Source organism: Cydia fagiglandana, chromosome 24 (assembly GCF_963556715.1).
Source record: "Cydia fagiglandana chromosome 24, ilCydFagi1.1, whole genome shotgun sequence".
Lineage (NCBI taxonomy): Eukaryota > Metazoa > Arthropoda > Insecta > Lepidoptera > Tortricidae > Cydia > Cydia fagiglandana.
The window spans coordinates 6,242,036-6,259,670 of NC_085955.1; the positions used below are offsets into that span (position 1 = coordinate 6,242,036).

General features: G+C 43.1%; 1 protein-coding gene across 1 annotated transcript in view; it reads left to right on the forward strand.

Moving 5' to 3' along the window:
- Window positions 1–17,635, forward strand: part of LOC134676200 (ATP-citrate synthase) — a 50,939-nt gene that overhangs the window by 14,423 nt on the left and 18,881 nt on the right. The window contains exons 2-10 of the mRNA XM_063534529.1: window positions 2,327–2,444; window positions 3,518–3,623; window positions 6,184–6,369; window positions 12,395–12,508; window positions 13,187–13,266; window positions 13,625–13,883; window positions 14,802–14,892; window positions 16,101–16,222; window positions 17,135–17,292. Coding sequence (XP_063390599.1) covers window positions 2,395–2,444; window positions 3,518–3,623; window positions 6,184–6,369; window positions 12,395–12,508; window positions 13,187–13,266; window positions 13,625–13,883; window positions 14,802–14,892; window positions 16,101–16,222; window positions 17,135–17,292 — 1,166 coding nt within the window. The 5' untranslated portion in view covers window positions 2,327–2,394. The remainder of the gene's footprint in view (window positions 1–2,326; window positions 2,445–3,517; window positions 3,624–6,183; window positions 6,370–12,394; window positions 12,509–13,186; window positions 13,267–13,624; window positions 13,884–14,801; window positions 14,893–16,100; window positions 16,223–17,134; window positions 17,293–17,635) is intronic.

A 17,635-nucleotide genomic window follows, 5' to 3' on the forward strand; every position in this document is an offset into this window, starting at 1 on the left:
GAAATGTTACATGTATGCCAACATCATCTAATGTTGAATCACGACTTTTTTCATAACTTCAGATAAAGCTAAAGTGGTCGTCCTAATACTATGCGATTTTCGCAAGTCGCGCGAATTTACTCGTGCGTGTCAAGGCAAAAAAACCTATTGAATGTCCCTAAAACATGCCTCAAACAAACAACTCGCACGCCTTATTTTATGTGTGTTAAAATATTTAATAAAATTCCTAGTGACGTAAAAAATCTTCCTTTAACGCAATTCAAGAAAAAATTGCATAACTATGTGGCTATATGTGAATAATGTATTTACTTTATAAGCGAGTTTTTTAAATGCTAAGTTTAGTAATAGGAGCTAGTTATAGTTTAATGTAAGAATTTACATTTATTTTAGTTATAAGGCATCTTTATTTTGTGTGACTTTCCAGCCACGAAATCTAGATTTTATATTTGCATGCTTAATTTAAGTAGAGTATGGTGGCCTATATAACTAATATTGTAACAACTTATTGTAACCCATATTCCGCAAATAAACAATCATTCATTCATTCATTCATTCGAACGCGCGATCAAACATATTGAGCTCGAATAGGTGTCCTAATTAGTGCGACTATGCGTGATCGTTCAATGTCACTTACGATAATCGCGGAATAGTCGCGTTGTATTAGGATTAAGACGACGCCTAAGAATCCGATATTCCGCTATTTCCGCATGATAACGTACGTTTGATAACTTAAGGGGTCCACTGATTAACAGTCCGCCGGACGGTATAGGCCTGTCAGTTGTTCGGAACTGTCAAAATTTTGTTCTAACTGACAGGCCGATACCGTCCGGCGGACTGTTAATCAGTGGGCCCCTTTAGTTTTAAATTCAACGGATTAACCTAAGCGCCACTTGCACCATCCCACTAACCCAGGTTAAGCCGTTAACCCGGATCATTACCACTCACCATGAAAATATTCATTTTAAAAAAACCGGCTAAGTGCGAGTCGGACTCGCGCACGAAGGTTTCCGCACCATTACGCAAAAAAGGCAAAAAAATCAAGTTCGTTGTATTGGAGCCCCACTTAAATATATATTATATTCTGTTATTAGTATTTGTTGTTATAGCGGCAACAGAAATATGTATATCGTCTGTGAAAATTTCAACTGCCTAATAGCTATCACGGTTCATGAGATACATTAGGTACGGTCAAGGAATTTAAATTCCGACCCATTTCGTACTTTGTCACAGTGACAATCAATATGAAAGCCGCTAGAGACCTCATACGGTTGTCACTGTGACAAAGTACGAAATGGGTCGGAATTTAAATTCCTTGACTGTACATGGTGAAAACCGCATGAAAATTCGTTCGGTAGTTTTGAGTTTATCGGGAACAAACAGACAGACGCGGCGGGGGACTTTGTTTTATAAGGTGTAGTGATTATAATTATATTATAGCTAGTAATCTAGCAATATTATTGTAGTAATTGACGATTTCTCTCACGCTAGGATTCAGGTTAGCCCGCGTGACGTCACCGTCCGCAATACAACTTGCGTAGCCTCGATAGTAAGCGGATCATGCGATGCCACACCACACGCGCGGGCCAATCGCGGCGCGCGGGGCCCTATTACGACTACTCGACTTTTTGTGCGCCCGGTGACGGGACGGTGGAAAACCATTGCGTTGCCTTGGCGACAGAAGCTAGATTTAGAATGTTCGTGCTAGGCTCTCAGACACAAACTCTTGCTGGTTGACTATGCCAGGCGTGACACTCTCCGCGATTTCGTCGCTTTGCTACAGTACATCCGTTCCACACCAATTTTGGTGGCTAGCCATAAGCCGCGCGTGGCGCTGTCGCCGCCTAGCGGCCATATCTGTCCTGATCGTAACAGGTGCGTTTTGTTAGAGAGTGAGTCTTCTGTACCTAGTACTATTATTTATTCTGTGATTATGCTTAAGATTACCTATACCTATGAAAACTGGTTACTAACGCCAATCTTGGGATTAATTGCCAAGCGGGCCATAGGTAAAGGTCGGGGGCAGTGAAAGACTAGACTAGATTAAGGGCCCCCCCACATCTAGCGTATTTCGAGCGTCGGCGTCTACAACTCTATGGCCGCTGCTCGACGCAACGTCGACGCAACTGCGCAGCGACTAGCGACAGTGGCATAGCGCTGACCAAACGCCGACGCTCGAAAGACGCTAGATGTGGGGGGGCCCTAAGGCATAAGTTTCCTACGTAGTCAGCTGGCCTGGCGGCTATTGTAGTATAAAAACATTGATCTACTTTTTACTCGACTAAACTGTTTAATCTAAGTTACTAATCGGTAATTGTTTTGTCCACAGTTGAGCCCATCGGCCATATGACGGCGTAGAGCGCGCAGTGAAACAGACGTACACACAAACAGGCAAACATGTCGTCGAAGGCCGTATACGAGGCGACAGGCAAAGATCTCATCAACAGGTAACACCCTTCACTATAAATCAGAAAGTAATTCATTGTAATAGATACTTAGATAGCGTTATATTGTGCCTTGTTTTGAGGTCAATTAGCTATTAATCGTATCTTAATCTGTCATTTTGACTTATGTATTTGTGAAAAATGGATAAAACGTATATTAATTAATTGAGTTGAGACTTGTAAAGTTTTATGGATAACGAGCTAGTCTATATCTATCAGGGACCCATTTCTAAAAAGCTTGTAACTTGTAATTAAATTGGAAGTCACTTTCTAATAAAAGCTGTCAAAAAGTGACATCCGCTTGTATTACAAGTTACTTTTGAGAAACGGGCCCCAGATCTAGGCCCGTAATGAATCAAGTACCTTTACTATAGATGAATGAGTCTTAACTATAAATGCACCATACACAAAAAGTTGTACAGAACCTAAATGTATTCATGAACCTCATACAAAGTTGCGAATTATTTGAACACTTAACGTTGCGAAGCGCATGCGTCTGATGCGACTATTGCGATAATTTCAATTACTGCATTAACCAGTTTTAATTATCGCCTATACGCAACAATCTGTAATTAGGAAGGCCAATGAAAGCTAATTGTAGTAGATAGCGCCCTTCTAGGCCTTCTATCCTCTTAAGGCTCAGCCTTACAAATTAAAAACCCGAAATTTGAACCTATAGTGCACAGAATAGAGTTGATTTTAAATTGTTTGAAAATTTAACGAAACAAAAGAAATGCAACTTTATATACATGTATAGGTGACGACTCCTAGTACAAGCTATGCTTAGTTTGGGGCTAGGTCACAGAATAAATAATAGTATTTACTAAGTACAGAATACTCACTCTCTAACAAAACGCGTCTGTCACGCTCAGCACAGATATGGCCGCTAGGTGGCGACAGCGCCACGCGCGGCTTATGGCAAACCCCAAAATTGGGGTCAAACGGAAGTACTTTTAGCTACCTGTAGCAAAGCGACGAAATCGCGGAGTGAGCCACGCCTGGCTAGGTCGATCCGTGTAAGATGTTCCCAATATTTATTAATTAATTATAATGAACAATGTACGTTTGTGTTTCAGGCACATAGCGCCAGGGACAGCGTTGGTGCCGTGCCGGTTCGCGACCTTCGAGCAGAACACCGTCTGGGAGGACGAGCTAGGCAAGAACCCATGGCTCTCCAAAGAGGTCTGTATCTCGTGACAAGTTCTATACACGGTGTGTAACATTATGAAACCGAATAATTTTAACCACGCATTTCTGAGGTCAAAAGAAGGAAAAAATGTAAAATTAGTTTAGGTTAATTTCGCCAAAAAAATATTTATTTTGTTTCGTTTTTTCATTTTTTTGAATGTATTTGTACATAAAAAATAAATGTTATTGGTAAACTTGTCACTTAAATTTATTTTTAATTTTTTTTTTCTTAAAGCCTAATTTTTGCAAAGTGCTACTTGTCACTTTTTGACATCTATCAATAAGGATATTTAGACTACGTCCCATAGCAGCAACATCAGTCATCACCATCAAAAAGACCTTTTACACTATGTAACAATAAAATTAATTTTTAATTAATATTATCTCTGAAACTAGGCGAATTACAAAAAAGTTTATAGGGCACGTTTGTCTCTAAATATGATCAGGAATACGCTGTTAATATTATTCGGTTTCCTCATATTACTCCGTGTATAGTATAGACCGAATGCTTAAATGAGTTCTCGCGGTACGGGGGCGACGGGGCAGGACGACTGGGCGGCGGGGAAGGTGCGGGCGGGTGTATACGCCCCGTCGCCCCCGCACCGCGCAGGCGAGGACACGTTTAAGCGGTCGGTCTATAAATGGTCAGTCATTTATTGCTATTTGAGTATTGTTAAAAGCCTGTGCTACTTGGAGAATGTACAGTCAACAACAGAGCTATGAATACAGGCGAAATGCCAAAAATATGTATACACGACCTTAATGTACAGGCAATAAAGTACTGTATACATATTTTTGACACTTTGCCTGTAGTCAACAACAGAGCTATGAATACAGGCAAAGTGTCAAAAATATGTATACAGTACTTTATTGCCTGTACATTAAGGTCGTGTATACATATTTTTGGCATTTCGCCTGTATTCATAGCTCTGTTGTTGACTGTACGTAACGTAGAGGGCGTTCCGACCAATCGTATTCGAGAAATAACTAAATACACGCAATAACTCCATAATTGCATTTACTCCGGTTGACCTTGACACATTAATGAAATAGGGATGTTAATGAAATAATGCACTCGATATTTATTAGAAAAACATAGATAGCGGTTATTTTTAAATACTATTTATATTGAATAAATCGGATCCTCCTAAGGACCTGCCATACAAATGAAAAATCCAGAATTTGCCACTGAAATTTGAACCTTTAATGCAGGGAATTGAGTTGATTTTGATTGAATATAGTTTAAATTTCATCGAACTGAATAAGTACTATAGGTAGGACCTTAGGTCTTAGGAGGATATAGAAAGTAGGAGTGTTGGTCGTAACGTCACTACTCGTTTTCATATAAAAATCGTTTTGACAGTTCTAAAGCAGAAGCTGATATGACTAAATGGGAAAGTAGCCTATAATTAATTGTGATAAAACTGTCAATCCATTAAAAACTGCATTAACTATCTGCTTCCTTATTGTTTGCGATAAGTTATCTTAGAAATTGCAATACACTTAAATTGATGTATTATCTTTTATTAATTATTAATCGCTGGTATTAGTCATGTCGTTGTATCTGTCTGTCTTTAGATTAGATATATTTATTTTATTTATTTCCACACATACAAATAATAATAATACAAAATGGATCAAGGGTCAGATGCAGAAGGCGGTAATTTTGGACACGGCGCGTATAGTATAGTACGTCGGTTCCTCACTCTGCAGCCCTGACCACCGGCAGCTTGGGCCCTACCCCGCTGCCGGCGGCACCCTAGGTTAGGTTTTTTATAATGTGTTTATATGCATTTTTTATTGTTTTGTAAGTGTTTTTATATTTTACTTTCATATTCATATTATAAATAACCTAACTTTAGACGAAAAATAAATAAAGAGAATACAACTAATATTAAATAATAATACAAATAATACAAATATAATAAAGAAATTATATTTTAGATAATCGTGTTGCAAAGGTCAAAGACAAAAGAGTTTTGCATAATTCGTTGTTGTATTAAATCAGACATTAAATTAAATTGTTTGTGAGTAAATAAATCCCTTTAATGCCAAATAACTTTTTGTTACAACAGATATTTTGTTACAAAAAAGTTATTCAAACAACCCCGAATCATTTCTTTTATTTCATTTCAATCTTTTTAAAAATCCTTTGGGTTTTTTTGAGCAACCTACCCTGTAACTAAAAACGATTAAAATTGGAAGTATGAGAACAGACGATGACATTAAGTAAGTAAGTAAATATTCTTTATTGCACCAATAATCATACATCTTACATACATGTAAAATTACAAAGAAATTTTAGTGGAACAATAGAACCCGGTAACAACAGGCGGTCTTATCGCTAAAAAGCGATCTCTTCCAGACAACCTTTGGGTAGCAGGAAATGTATAACTCAAACAAAAGTCAACACTGACTTAACTACGAATAGTTCCGTAAATAATCTCTACAGCTGACTGTACATATAGATAGAACAGTCTTGTTGGCCAATTGTGAATATTTTTCTGGATAACCTTAAACCAACACCGTATTAATAATGCACCATTGTCAACAGCAATTGGTGGTGAAGCCCGACCAGCTGATCAAGCGGCGCGGCAAGCTCGGGCTGGTCGGCGTGAACAAGTCGGCGGGCGACGTGCGCCGCTGGCTCAGCGAGCACATGGGCAAGGAGCAGGCCGTCGGCGCCGCCGTCGGGAAGCTCAGGCACTTCATCGTGGAGCCCTTCGTCAAACACGACGCGGTCAGTACATGTAGCTCGGTGTGAACAAGGCGGGCGACGTGCGCCGCTGGCTCAGCGAGCACATGGGCAAGGAGCAGGCCGTCGGCGCCGCCGTCGGGAAGCTCAGGCACTTCATCGTGGAGCCCTTCGTCAAACACGACGCGGTCAGTACATGTAGCTCGGTGTGAACAAGGCGGGCGACGTGCGCCGCTGGCTCAGCGAGCACATGGGCAAGGAGCAGGCCGTCGGCGCCGCCGTCGGGAAGCTCAGGCACTTCATCGTGGAGCCCTTCGTCAAACACGACGCGGTCAGTACATGTAGCTCGGTGTGAACAAGGCGGGCGACGTGCGCCGCTGGCTCAGCGAGCACATGGGCAAGGAGCAGGCCGTCGGCGCCGCCGTCGGGAAGCTCAGGCACTTCATCGTGGAGCCCTTCGTCAAACACGACGCGGTCAGTACATGTAGCTCGGTGTGAACAAGGCGGGCGACGTGCGCCGCTGGCTCAGCGAGCACATGGGCAAGGAGCAGGCCGTCGGCGCCGCCGTCGGGAAGCTCAGGCACTTCATCGTGGAGCCCTTCGTCAAACACGACGCGGTCAGTACATGTAGCTCGGTGTGAACAAGGCGGGCGACGTGCGCCGCTGGCTCAGCGAGCACATGGGCAAGGAGCAGGCCGTCGGCGCCGCCGTCGGGTAGCTCAGGCACTTCATCGTGGAGCCCTTCGTCAAACACGACGCGGTCAGTACATGTAGCTCGGTGTGAACAAGGCGGGCGACGTGCGCCGCTGGCTCAGCGAGCACATGGGCAAGGAGCAGGCCGTCGGCGCCGCCGTCGGGTAGCTCAGGCACTTCATCGTGGAGCCCTTCGTCAAACACGACGCGGTCAGTACATGTAGCTCGGTGTGAACAAGGCGGGCGACGTGCGCCGCTGGCTCAGCGAGCACATGGGCAAGGAGCAGGCCGTCGGCGCCGCCGTCGGGTAGCTCAGGCACTTCATCGTGGAGCCCTTCGTCAAACACGACGCGGTCAGTACATGTAGCTCGGTGTGAACAAGGCGGGCGACGTGCGCCGCTGGCTCAGCGAGCACATGGGCAAGGAGCAGGCCGTCGGCGCCGCCGTCGGGTAGCTCAGGCACTTCATCGTGGAGCCCTTCGTCAAACACGACGCGGTCAGTACATGTAGCTCGGTGTGAACAAGGCGGGCGACGTGCGCCGCTGGCTCAGCGAGCACATGGGCAAGGAGCAGGCCGTCGGCGCCGCCGTCGGGAAGCTCAGGCACTTCATCGTGGAGCCCTTCGTCAAACACGACGCGGTCAGTACATGTAGCTCGGTGTGAACAAGGCGGGCGACGTGCGCCGCTGGCTCAGCGAGCACATGGGCAAGGAGCAGGCCGTCGGCGCCGCCGTCGGGAAGCTCAGGCACTTCATCGTGGAGCCCTTCGTCAAACACGACGCGGTCAGTACATGTAGCTCGGTGTGAACAAGGCGGGCGACGTGCGCCGCTGGCTCAGCGAGCACATGGGCAAGGAGCAGGCCGTCGGCGCCGCCGTCGGGTAGCTCAGGCACTTCATCGTGGAGCCCTTCGTCAAACACGACGCGGTCAGTACATGTAGCTCGGTGTGAACAAGGCGGGCGACGTGCGCCGCTGGCTCAGCGAGCACATGGGCAAGGAGCAGGCCGTCGGCGCCGCCGTCGGGAAGCTCAGGCACTTCATCGTGGAGCCCTTCGTCAAACACGACGCGGTCAGTACATGTAGCTCGGTGTGAACAAGGCGGGCGACGTGCGCCGCTGGCTCAGCGAGCACATGGGCCAGGAGCAGTATTAGGTACAGCTGTAGTGATTAGGCAATGCGACCGTGTCATGCTCATGTGGCAGCAAATATATAGGCAAAGAGGCCGTCGGCATTCTACAGCACGTCCTTGTATATTATACTTGACACGTCACTTTTCATTCAACTTCAACACTTCTTATTACTTAATAATAATAATAATAACCCCGCGGGGGCAGCTTGTGGCGAGCTGACGGTGAGTGGCGACACCGCGGACCCCTATTCCAGAGGGCACTTTCATCTGGCCCTCGCCTCTGTGCTTGCCTTGATTGGCCGGCCAGAGTGGAGTCGCAAGAGCGGGACCTATGCTCCAGGTTGGAAGTGTAAAATGTCATAACGCCGGCGGCCTGCTGAACGGAATACCGGGATCTGGCTACCGCAGACTCACCTCTCGACAACCTTACAGCCACTCCAAAGTGTTGCCCTGTTGTCGCACTGTGCGTGCGGCCATTGCGGGGCCCACTCAATGAGTTGGCGAGTCACCACCTGTCATTTACAATTTTGAGACTGATTGTCACGGCAGGTGTCCGCTAGTCTCTCCCATAGCCCATTTATCCAGTCCATCCAACTTTCAAATCTATAGCCCATGACCTTAGTTCCCATCGCAGCACAAAAGTGCTGCACTGCAATAGTCTTTGCACCTGGCGGGGACCATCTCCGGATGTATCACATTGTGCGTTCGGGGATGGTATCCGCCACGTGTATCCCTTGCTTTTAGATTAAAGTGTCTTAAAGGGCCTCTGCGCTGTTGGCTTCGGCCCCACGTACGCCTCCCAAAGGTCCGGGACCGCATGGTCCCGAGATATGGCAAAGACATACAAATAATAATAATAATAATAAACCCCCAGGGCAGCTTGTGGCGAGCTGAATGGGAAGTGACGTCCCTTGGGTCCCATACCCCCGAGAGTCGGTCAGGCCCCTCTCTCCAGCTTGCCTTCATTGGCCGGCTGGAGTGAACACTGAGCAGGGGCCGCAGGACTCTCACCTCTGGCTTGCCTTAACCGGCCGTCCAGAGTGGGGTGTCAGAGCTATATGCTCGCAGGGCGGAAGTGAAACATGCCTAAGACGCGAGTTGGCACAGTGGCTGCTTACAGCCACTGGGTAGAAAGCGGTGCACACCTCTCCACGCCCTGAACCGCTCACGTGATGTTGTCCCCTTGTCGCTCCGTGCGAGCGGCCGTTTTCGGGGACCCATATTGTGAGTTGGCGAGTCACCACCTGGCCCATTTTTTCATGTTTTTTAACATATGAGCAGGGCAGGTGCCATAGTCTCCTCCATAGTCCCGGTTACTAGCCCACTAACAACTCAACGCAATAGCCCGGTTTCTTTTTGTACCTTTTCTTGCAATAGTCCTACACTAACCGGGGCTTGTCCTTGGGTGCACTACTATAGTGCAAACAGGGATAATCGTCGGTTGGTGTCACATTACATTTAGAGTAAATTATCTTATTACAAGGGGCCTCTACGTGTTGGCTTCGGCCCCACGTACGCCTTCCAAATGCCCGGGACCCCATGGTCCCGAGAATTTGTAAAAGACAGACATAATAATAATAATATATTTATTTAGAAAACATAGTCATACATTTAACATTAGGTCGAGAATATCTTATAAAGTACGTTTTTTCAATGACTTCTACCTGAACTAGGAAAATCCTGTATCTCAGGTAGAAAAATATTAATTACCAAAAGGAAAAACTTACAAGTGTGCATTTAGGTAGACATCAATTAGATAAGTTTACATTATAAAATTATTACTAATCAATGTTATTATGTGCTTAATATAAAAACAAACTATATAATTCTAATTTCAATTACTTGACAATAATGACTAATAATAATCTAGGTTAGTGGTGTATGTCACATATTTACATAACGCAACGTAGCAAAAACATGTTTTGAGCTTAGTGCGTCAGAAACAAGAAAAACAAAATAATTATTTACTTATTTAGGGTTCGTTAGTAATTTTTCTACATCGTCGTAATTTTGACTCGGATTAAAAATAAAAATTGTCTAAAACATTTATTAAATCTGAAAGTCATATTCATAAGCAAGCGCCTTCATAGTCAATTGAATTTATAAACCTTTGTTCGGCCATTTTCTTAGCAGGACAATCAGGGTCACCTGTTTTGTGGTTGTTGGGCTTCTTGTAGTAAGTGCAGGTTGCGCATTTTGGAGGGTCCTCTTTTTTCATGCACTCGTTTTCAGCGTGTCCTTGATCTCCGCAGTGCCCGCAGGTCTTCACTGGTTGCTTGCAGGTCTTGGCGGCGTGGCCGTACTGGTGGCAGGTCCAGCACTTCGTGACGATGGTAAAGTCCCTTACAGGGCATGATGACCAGTTAACAAAAACACGGTTTTGCGAAATGAGGAATTTACGAATGTAGGCTGGTACTTCGATGACGTAGTTGCAGGTCTCAGCATTTTTCTTTCCCGATTTGTGGCTCAGCTTAATAGAGGTCAAAAAAGTTTCCAGGGACACGTCCTGCAGCTTGTCGGCTAAATTTTGTTCAAATATGCAGTTAAAAACTTCTCGATCTTGAAGAGCCGATGGTACACCGATAACGACGATTCGGGGCTTACGTTTTTGGGGCTCGTCAATAGTAAGTTCCGCAGAAGTTTTTTGAAACTGTTCCTTTAACTTAGTTATGTCATCCTTGGAGTCAGTACTGATGATTACGCCACCATTTTTGACCTTGCGTACAGCCCGCACTTGTAATTTCATTTTTTCCGGGTTTATGATTTTTTGGACCAAAGTTTTTGTTTCTTCACTGGATTTCATTTTATCTGTAGGATAAATCGCCACTGAGCTAAGGTTTTTCGGCTGGATCAGGTTATTACTGCTATTTTTAACCATGTCGGCGAAAGAGGGCGTATTTGTGGTATTGGAAGTGCTCTGTATTTTGTCTTGAAGGGCTTGGAGTTGATTTGACAGGTCCTGTTTCTCTTTAAGGGCTTGCGTGACAGCTTGATTCACGTATGCTACTTTTTTAAGCGCCTGGTAAAGGACGGCCATACTAGAGACTCCATTTGTGACTTTACGGCAAAGGTTGCTAACTCTCAGCTTTTGGTCGGAGTTCAGTTTTCCTTCCGTAGAAATATTGCATATCTCATTCAGTGATTGCTCGATCTGACTCATCCAGTTCACAATTTCAGGAGTGGTCGGGATATGCTCATTTTCAAGTGGTATCTCCTTAGTCCTGGGCGACGGTGCAGGTGCCGACGTAGGGCTTCGCTGGATTTTTGAGCTTCGCCCAAAAGGGCTCTGGCTGTTATCTCCCATTTCACCAAACTGGTTAGATACTACGCTAGCATAATTACCAAATAAAAATAAGTGATTGTATAAGTACGTGCCATAGATCGAACGTCGAAATCTGGGACAATATTTTTGCACACGAATTTAAATGCAAGAAATAATTTAGCACACACGTCCGATCGCTAACGCGCGAGAATCGATTATATGATTACTTACTATATCATAGACTAGGAATCCTCTAGACCGAGTTTAGAGCAATTATTTCATGCAACCGATGATGCCAAAATGCGGGGGTGCGCGGGACGAGGTGATAGACACGGACGTCACACAAAGACACTTTCGACTCGAACATGGAGTAAAATTACCGTATGCGTGGCAGAGGGGGTAGCGCGACTATGCTCGGTCTAGAGGATTCCTAGTCTATGTACGATATATATAGTCAAATGTAATTCCAATGTCAATGTGGTTGAATTGATCAAAAACAGTCGATATAAGTTCATGTCAGTGTCCCCACGTACACGTACTGGTACAAATTAAATTCCCCTTTTGAACTCTTATAGAGTCAGACCGAGGTAAGTCTGCAGCGACTTTGATAGCACACGTAGTGCAATTGTTATTTTACACGTCACAATTTCATAGAAGTTTGACGTTTAAAATAACACTTTCACTGCGTGTGCTATCAAAATCGTAGCAGACTTATCTCGGTCTGCCTCTAAACATAAAGAAAGTTCATAATGATAATCTTTATTGTTTGTGAGAAATGGGTTACATTGCCAGTAATTACTATTGTAACAATATTTTATAGACTCACCAAGACTCTACCTTTACAGGTGTACAAACAAATATTTACAAATATTCCAAATTCAAAAGCACATAAATTGCCCAGAGTATTACGAGGCTATGACAGCTCAAACTAATTTTCCTGCCCTGAGATGTTTGCATATTTTTAAACGGCTTGTTGTTATATTTCAGAATGAGGAGATGTACATTTGCATACAGTCGGGCAGACGGACGGACACCATCCTGTTCCACCACCAGGGAGGCGTGGATGTCGGCGATGTTGACGCTTTGGCCGTCAGGCTCGAGGTAAATCCATATATCAATTAAACCGCCGGCTGTCGGCCATATGTCAAGACCGCATCCTTGCATATTTCGGTCATCTCTCTCGACGTTCTCCGGATAGCCTAGAAAAGGCGACTATGACGGGCCAGAGGACTCGCGGCAGACCACCCGCTAGATGGAGCACACAAGTTACCTAAGCAACAGTATAGTTAGTATAAGTTCGCCTTTGTACCTTTATTTTTGTAAATATTATGTAAACCTGTGTTGTGTGCAATAAAGTGATTACTACTACTACTACAAGTTACTACACCGTTGCATCTACATCTGCAGGAAGCCGTGCATATAGTGGGTGACAGAAGCCTATGGAAGTGACTGGTCAGCAACATTAGGACATAATGTCACGATCCTCAGCATTGAGGGAACGACTGATCATGACCTATTTCATACCTTGTCACAGTGAATGGTGCTAGTTCAGCGGTGTCACTCACGAAATCAAGCCAATCGTGCAGGCTGACGCAACTAGTTGCGACCAATCACGCGCGTGATGCGAACTCATCAACCAATCGCGTTCTGGCGTTAGACAGCACGATTGGCTCGAATTGGTGTGCGTGTCACCGCTGTACTGGCCCCATTCTTATTGCCCGTCATGCCCGTCCTTAGATACATGTCAATGCGCTTATATGATTTTGTATTGGATTCCAGGTAGCAGTAGACACATTCCCCACTGGAGAGGATATCGACAGGACTCTGCTCAAAAACATCAAGTCCGCCTCCACTAGAAGGTAACCTAATTATACTAAACAAGGTAAACGAAAGGCTAACCTAACCTATTTCATTGTATTGTATTGTAGGTTAGGTTTGTTTTATGGCAATCCTGAAAAGTTACGCGTTTCTGAAAAAACCAAATTATGACTAACGAAAATGCAGATCAACAATATACTTAAAATTTTATGGGAAGCAATAGAGACCCTAGGAAAAAGCGTGACAAGGAGGGTCCAAAATCGAAATTATGTGTGATGTAATATTTGGACGACGCCTTATCTGGATTGGAACCCGGGACCTTCTGCTTCGTAGTTAAAGGCCGTTCAAAGATTAATATGAAAGTTTGATTTATTTCAAAATGTATATTACTTTTTCCAGAATACTGACAACCTTCATCCTGTCCCTCTACCGCGTGTACGTTGACTTATACTTCACGTACATGGAGATCAACCCCATCGTGGTGACCAACGAGCGCATCTACCTCCTGGACTTGGCGGCCAAGCTGGACCAGACGGCGGACTTCATCTGCGCCAAGAACTGGGGCGCCGTCACCTTCCCCCCGCCCTTCGGCCGCGACGCGTACCCCGAGGAGGCCCATATCGCGGACTTGGATGCCAAGAGTGGCGCCAGTCTTAAGGTGATCTTTTTGAACTACCCACATCTAAACTGCAAAACGTATTTCAAGACCAAAAAAAGTAAGACAATGTTGCCACTGCAATAATTTGTTTGTAAAATAGTAAATTCCTTTTGATAAATAATCACGCTAAGATAATTTATTTATTAGTAATTTTAGGAGTAAAAACGATTTAAAAAAAAAGTAATTTTATTTACTTATTTTTACATAAATACAAGACGTGCTAGCAAAAAGTGGCAACATTGTCTTACTTTTTTTGGTCTTGAATTACGTTATGCAGTTTAGGGTCAGTGCTCTCCTCCCAACATATTTAACTTAACGTCGGTCTATTCAGTCAGTTGAAAGTCAAGGTCACATTATTATCAAAGAAGGGAAATGCAAATTTTTGGTTAAGTATACCAGATTCGCCTCCAGCTGATTCATTCATCATAATATAACTCTAGCTCGTCTCTCAAAAATGGTGTAAGGAAAAGTAATTCACATGCAACATTATAGTTCGTTTTTCTTAGCATTAGAAAGAACTTGAAAGAAGGTAAGCGATCTTGACATGTCTTTTAATTGAAAAACGCTTTTTAAAAATCAGTAACTATTACTTATGAAAGCAGAAGAATATAAATAATCGTATTAGATTCATAATTGTTACATATTTGCCGTAACTTATTTTTAAAATGTGTTTTTCAATTAAAAGACACATCAAGATTGTTTACCTTATTTCTAATGCTAAAAAAAACGAACTATAGGACTCAACCTAAATTGAGTCTGAGCTTTTATTTATAAGAGTATTATAAAGGGCTCACGTTCTAGGTTACCATATTTTCGCCAAACGGGGCAGTTTGTTGAGGAATAGTCCGCTCTCAAGTTATGATACTTTTATTGATTATTTTCGTAACTGTTTTAAAATTGAATTGTTATTGTTTCCAGTTGACGATACTGAACAAGTCTGGGCGCATCTGGACCATGGTGGCGGGCGGCGGCGCCTCCGTCGTCTACACCGACACCATCTGCGAGCTGGGTACGTGACGTGACACCATTCTCACCTATATTTACTACCAGAAATGGTGTCAAATTCCCTGCCAGCCTTATTTGGTCGCATTTTATAGGGAAGTGCGATACACTTTTGATTAGGTACCTTATCCTAAGAATTAGATCAGGTTAGTTTTAACAAAAGCGACAGTAGTGGTATGAATAAATTGACTTTTAATGATAAATTATAGGACTTTATTGAAGAGAACATTCTAGGACCGATACATGATATAATAGTCTATGTTTGTATCATTGATAAACTAGAATGTCTGTATAGTATATAACATCAGTGCTAGCACCATAACAGCGACCTTCCAACCTAGACGGTATAGGATATCAACCAAATGCCTATTTGGTTTAATCCAGTTTCCTTCTGATGTATTATAAAACAAATCAAATCAAATGTATTATTAATGTATTTGATGTTACAAATGTAATCCGTTTATAAATTTTAAATGACTCATTAATAGGCTTTGAATCAACAATCCTAGGTCTAAAAGTTACTCACTTTATTGCTACGCCACAAGTACTATCCCTTTTGTATAGTAACTACCTATTGTTTTGTTTTTATTCCCTCAAAACCTAATGGTACGTTATGGGCCAGTTAAATATTTAGAATTGTACTTTACTCTTTGGGATTCGATGAATTGAATCAGTAAGTAACATCTGTTTTCTCAAAAATGGACGGCAAAGTCGACTTTGCCGTCTAAAAAATAGGTCGCGAAACGCGTAGTTTATGGTAAGTCAAAAATTAAAAAGTTAAAAACATTGCAGTCTCGAATTTGGGACTGCAATGTTGCATATAAATTCCATTATTTGTCGAGTTCCAAACTTTTTAAAAGTTGAAATGACCATATCAAATGAAGGCACAGGCCCATTAAACAGCCAAACAGATGATTAGTACCGCGACTATTTAGATGTCTCAAATAGGTTGGCGTATTTTTGGCAGAAAAATTAAATTCTATTTTTTTATTAAAAAAATAAAAAGGCGGCATGGGCTTATTTCTGTCAAAATATATATGCAAGAACGTTGCTTTTGTAAAATATTTCTATGATATTTATATTTCTTGCACCATTTTTGAGAAAAGCACTATATAAGGTATATATATACTCCCAAGGTCGTCCGTTTAAAACGAATCCTCAGCCTGCAAGTAGCTACTTCCGAGCCTCGACAATAATGTACTATTATGTTTGCAGGCGGCGCCGCCGAGCTGGCCAACTACGGCGAGTACTCGGGCGCGCCCACGGAGTCGCAGACGGCGGACTATGCCAAGACCATCTTCAGCCTCATGTGCCGCGAGAAGCACCCCAACGGGAAGGTACGAACCTACTTCTGGGTAGAACATAGTCTTAGGATGGTATTCCACCTGTCCAGTTTCTTTGTCCAATGTCATAATTGCGTCTCTTTCATTAAACAAAATGTGAGACGCAATACACAAAGAAATTGGTCCAGTGGAATACCACCGGTTCAGATGCACCAAACCCTCAGTCAAGTGGTAACGTTACCGTCTTAGAGCATTTAATATCTGGAGTGGCCATTGAGAGCTTACCCCTCTGCCGAAAAACTTGCACAATTGTGCAAACTTTTGTGTGGACTGACGTGGCTATTTCTACGTTACGTACAAATCATGTAGAAATAGCTTATTACGTTTGATGTCCTCTCCCCCGCAAAAATCGGCAGACTGTTTCGTAAAGAAAATAACAGCGATGACATCTCCAGTTACTAAATACTCTAAGATTATCGTTCACTCATTTTTATTGTTTCATAGTTAATTTCTTAATATTTTACTTAATTGGTTTTGTATCTGTCGGCGGCCGATCGTAAGATCAGGCAGATTGTAATGTTCCTGTGTAATGATTTGACGATAGTCACATTAAACCAATATATAGGTAGGATAGGTTCGTTAGGTTGCTTCAGATGCCCGAAGGGCAAACTGCCCAGAAATAGGAGCCCCGCTACAGCGGGGCTACGTCGACTCAGGGAACAAGTCAAAGATGTTCACGTTTCACGATATGCCTGATCTTACGATCGGCCGCCGACATATCCAAAAAATAATAATTTACTCAATAAAAAACAGATGAATTATATATTATTCCGACGATGCAAATGAAATGAAATACTTTATATTCAGGCAACTAATCAGGCAAAACAAAATAGTCGACGTCAACTTCGGTTGACAATAAAAATACTCCTTAAAGTTCTTATTAACCCTTTTTTATAATTTTTTCAGGTCCTGATCATTGGCGGCGGTATCGCCAACTTCACGAACGTGGCGGACACGTTCCGCGGCATCATCACCGCCATCGACACCTACAAAGACGCTCTCATACAGTACAACATCACCATCTTCGTGAGGAGGGGCGGCCCCAACTACCAGGAGGGTCTTAGGTGAGCATTACATTTGTTAATGAATATTTGAAAAGCAGAATTCTTCTTTAAATGATAATACAAATGCGTGCAAATTGAATTGTGTTGTGAACAAGTTGTTTGACAAATTAGAACTCAGGATTTTTATCGTATAGATCCTTCTTGAAAAATGTTTCTACTAGGGCCGGGACTAATCAGTCAATACCCGATTTTGAGCGGCTGTGTAATTTCATTTTACTGTTGGCAAATACCAAACACGAACATACCCACTTTATACATGTTAAAATTATAACCCTGCTTTTGGGTTTCCCTTAGTCCGGGTATCGACAAGTGCTACCAAACCAACACAGGACTTGACCCAGTT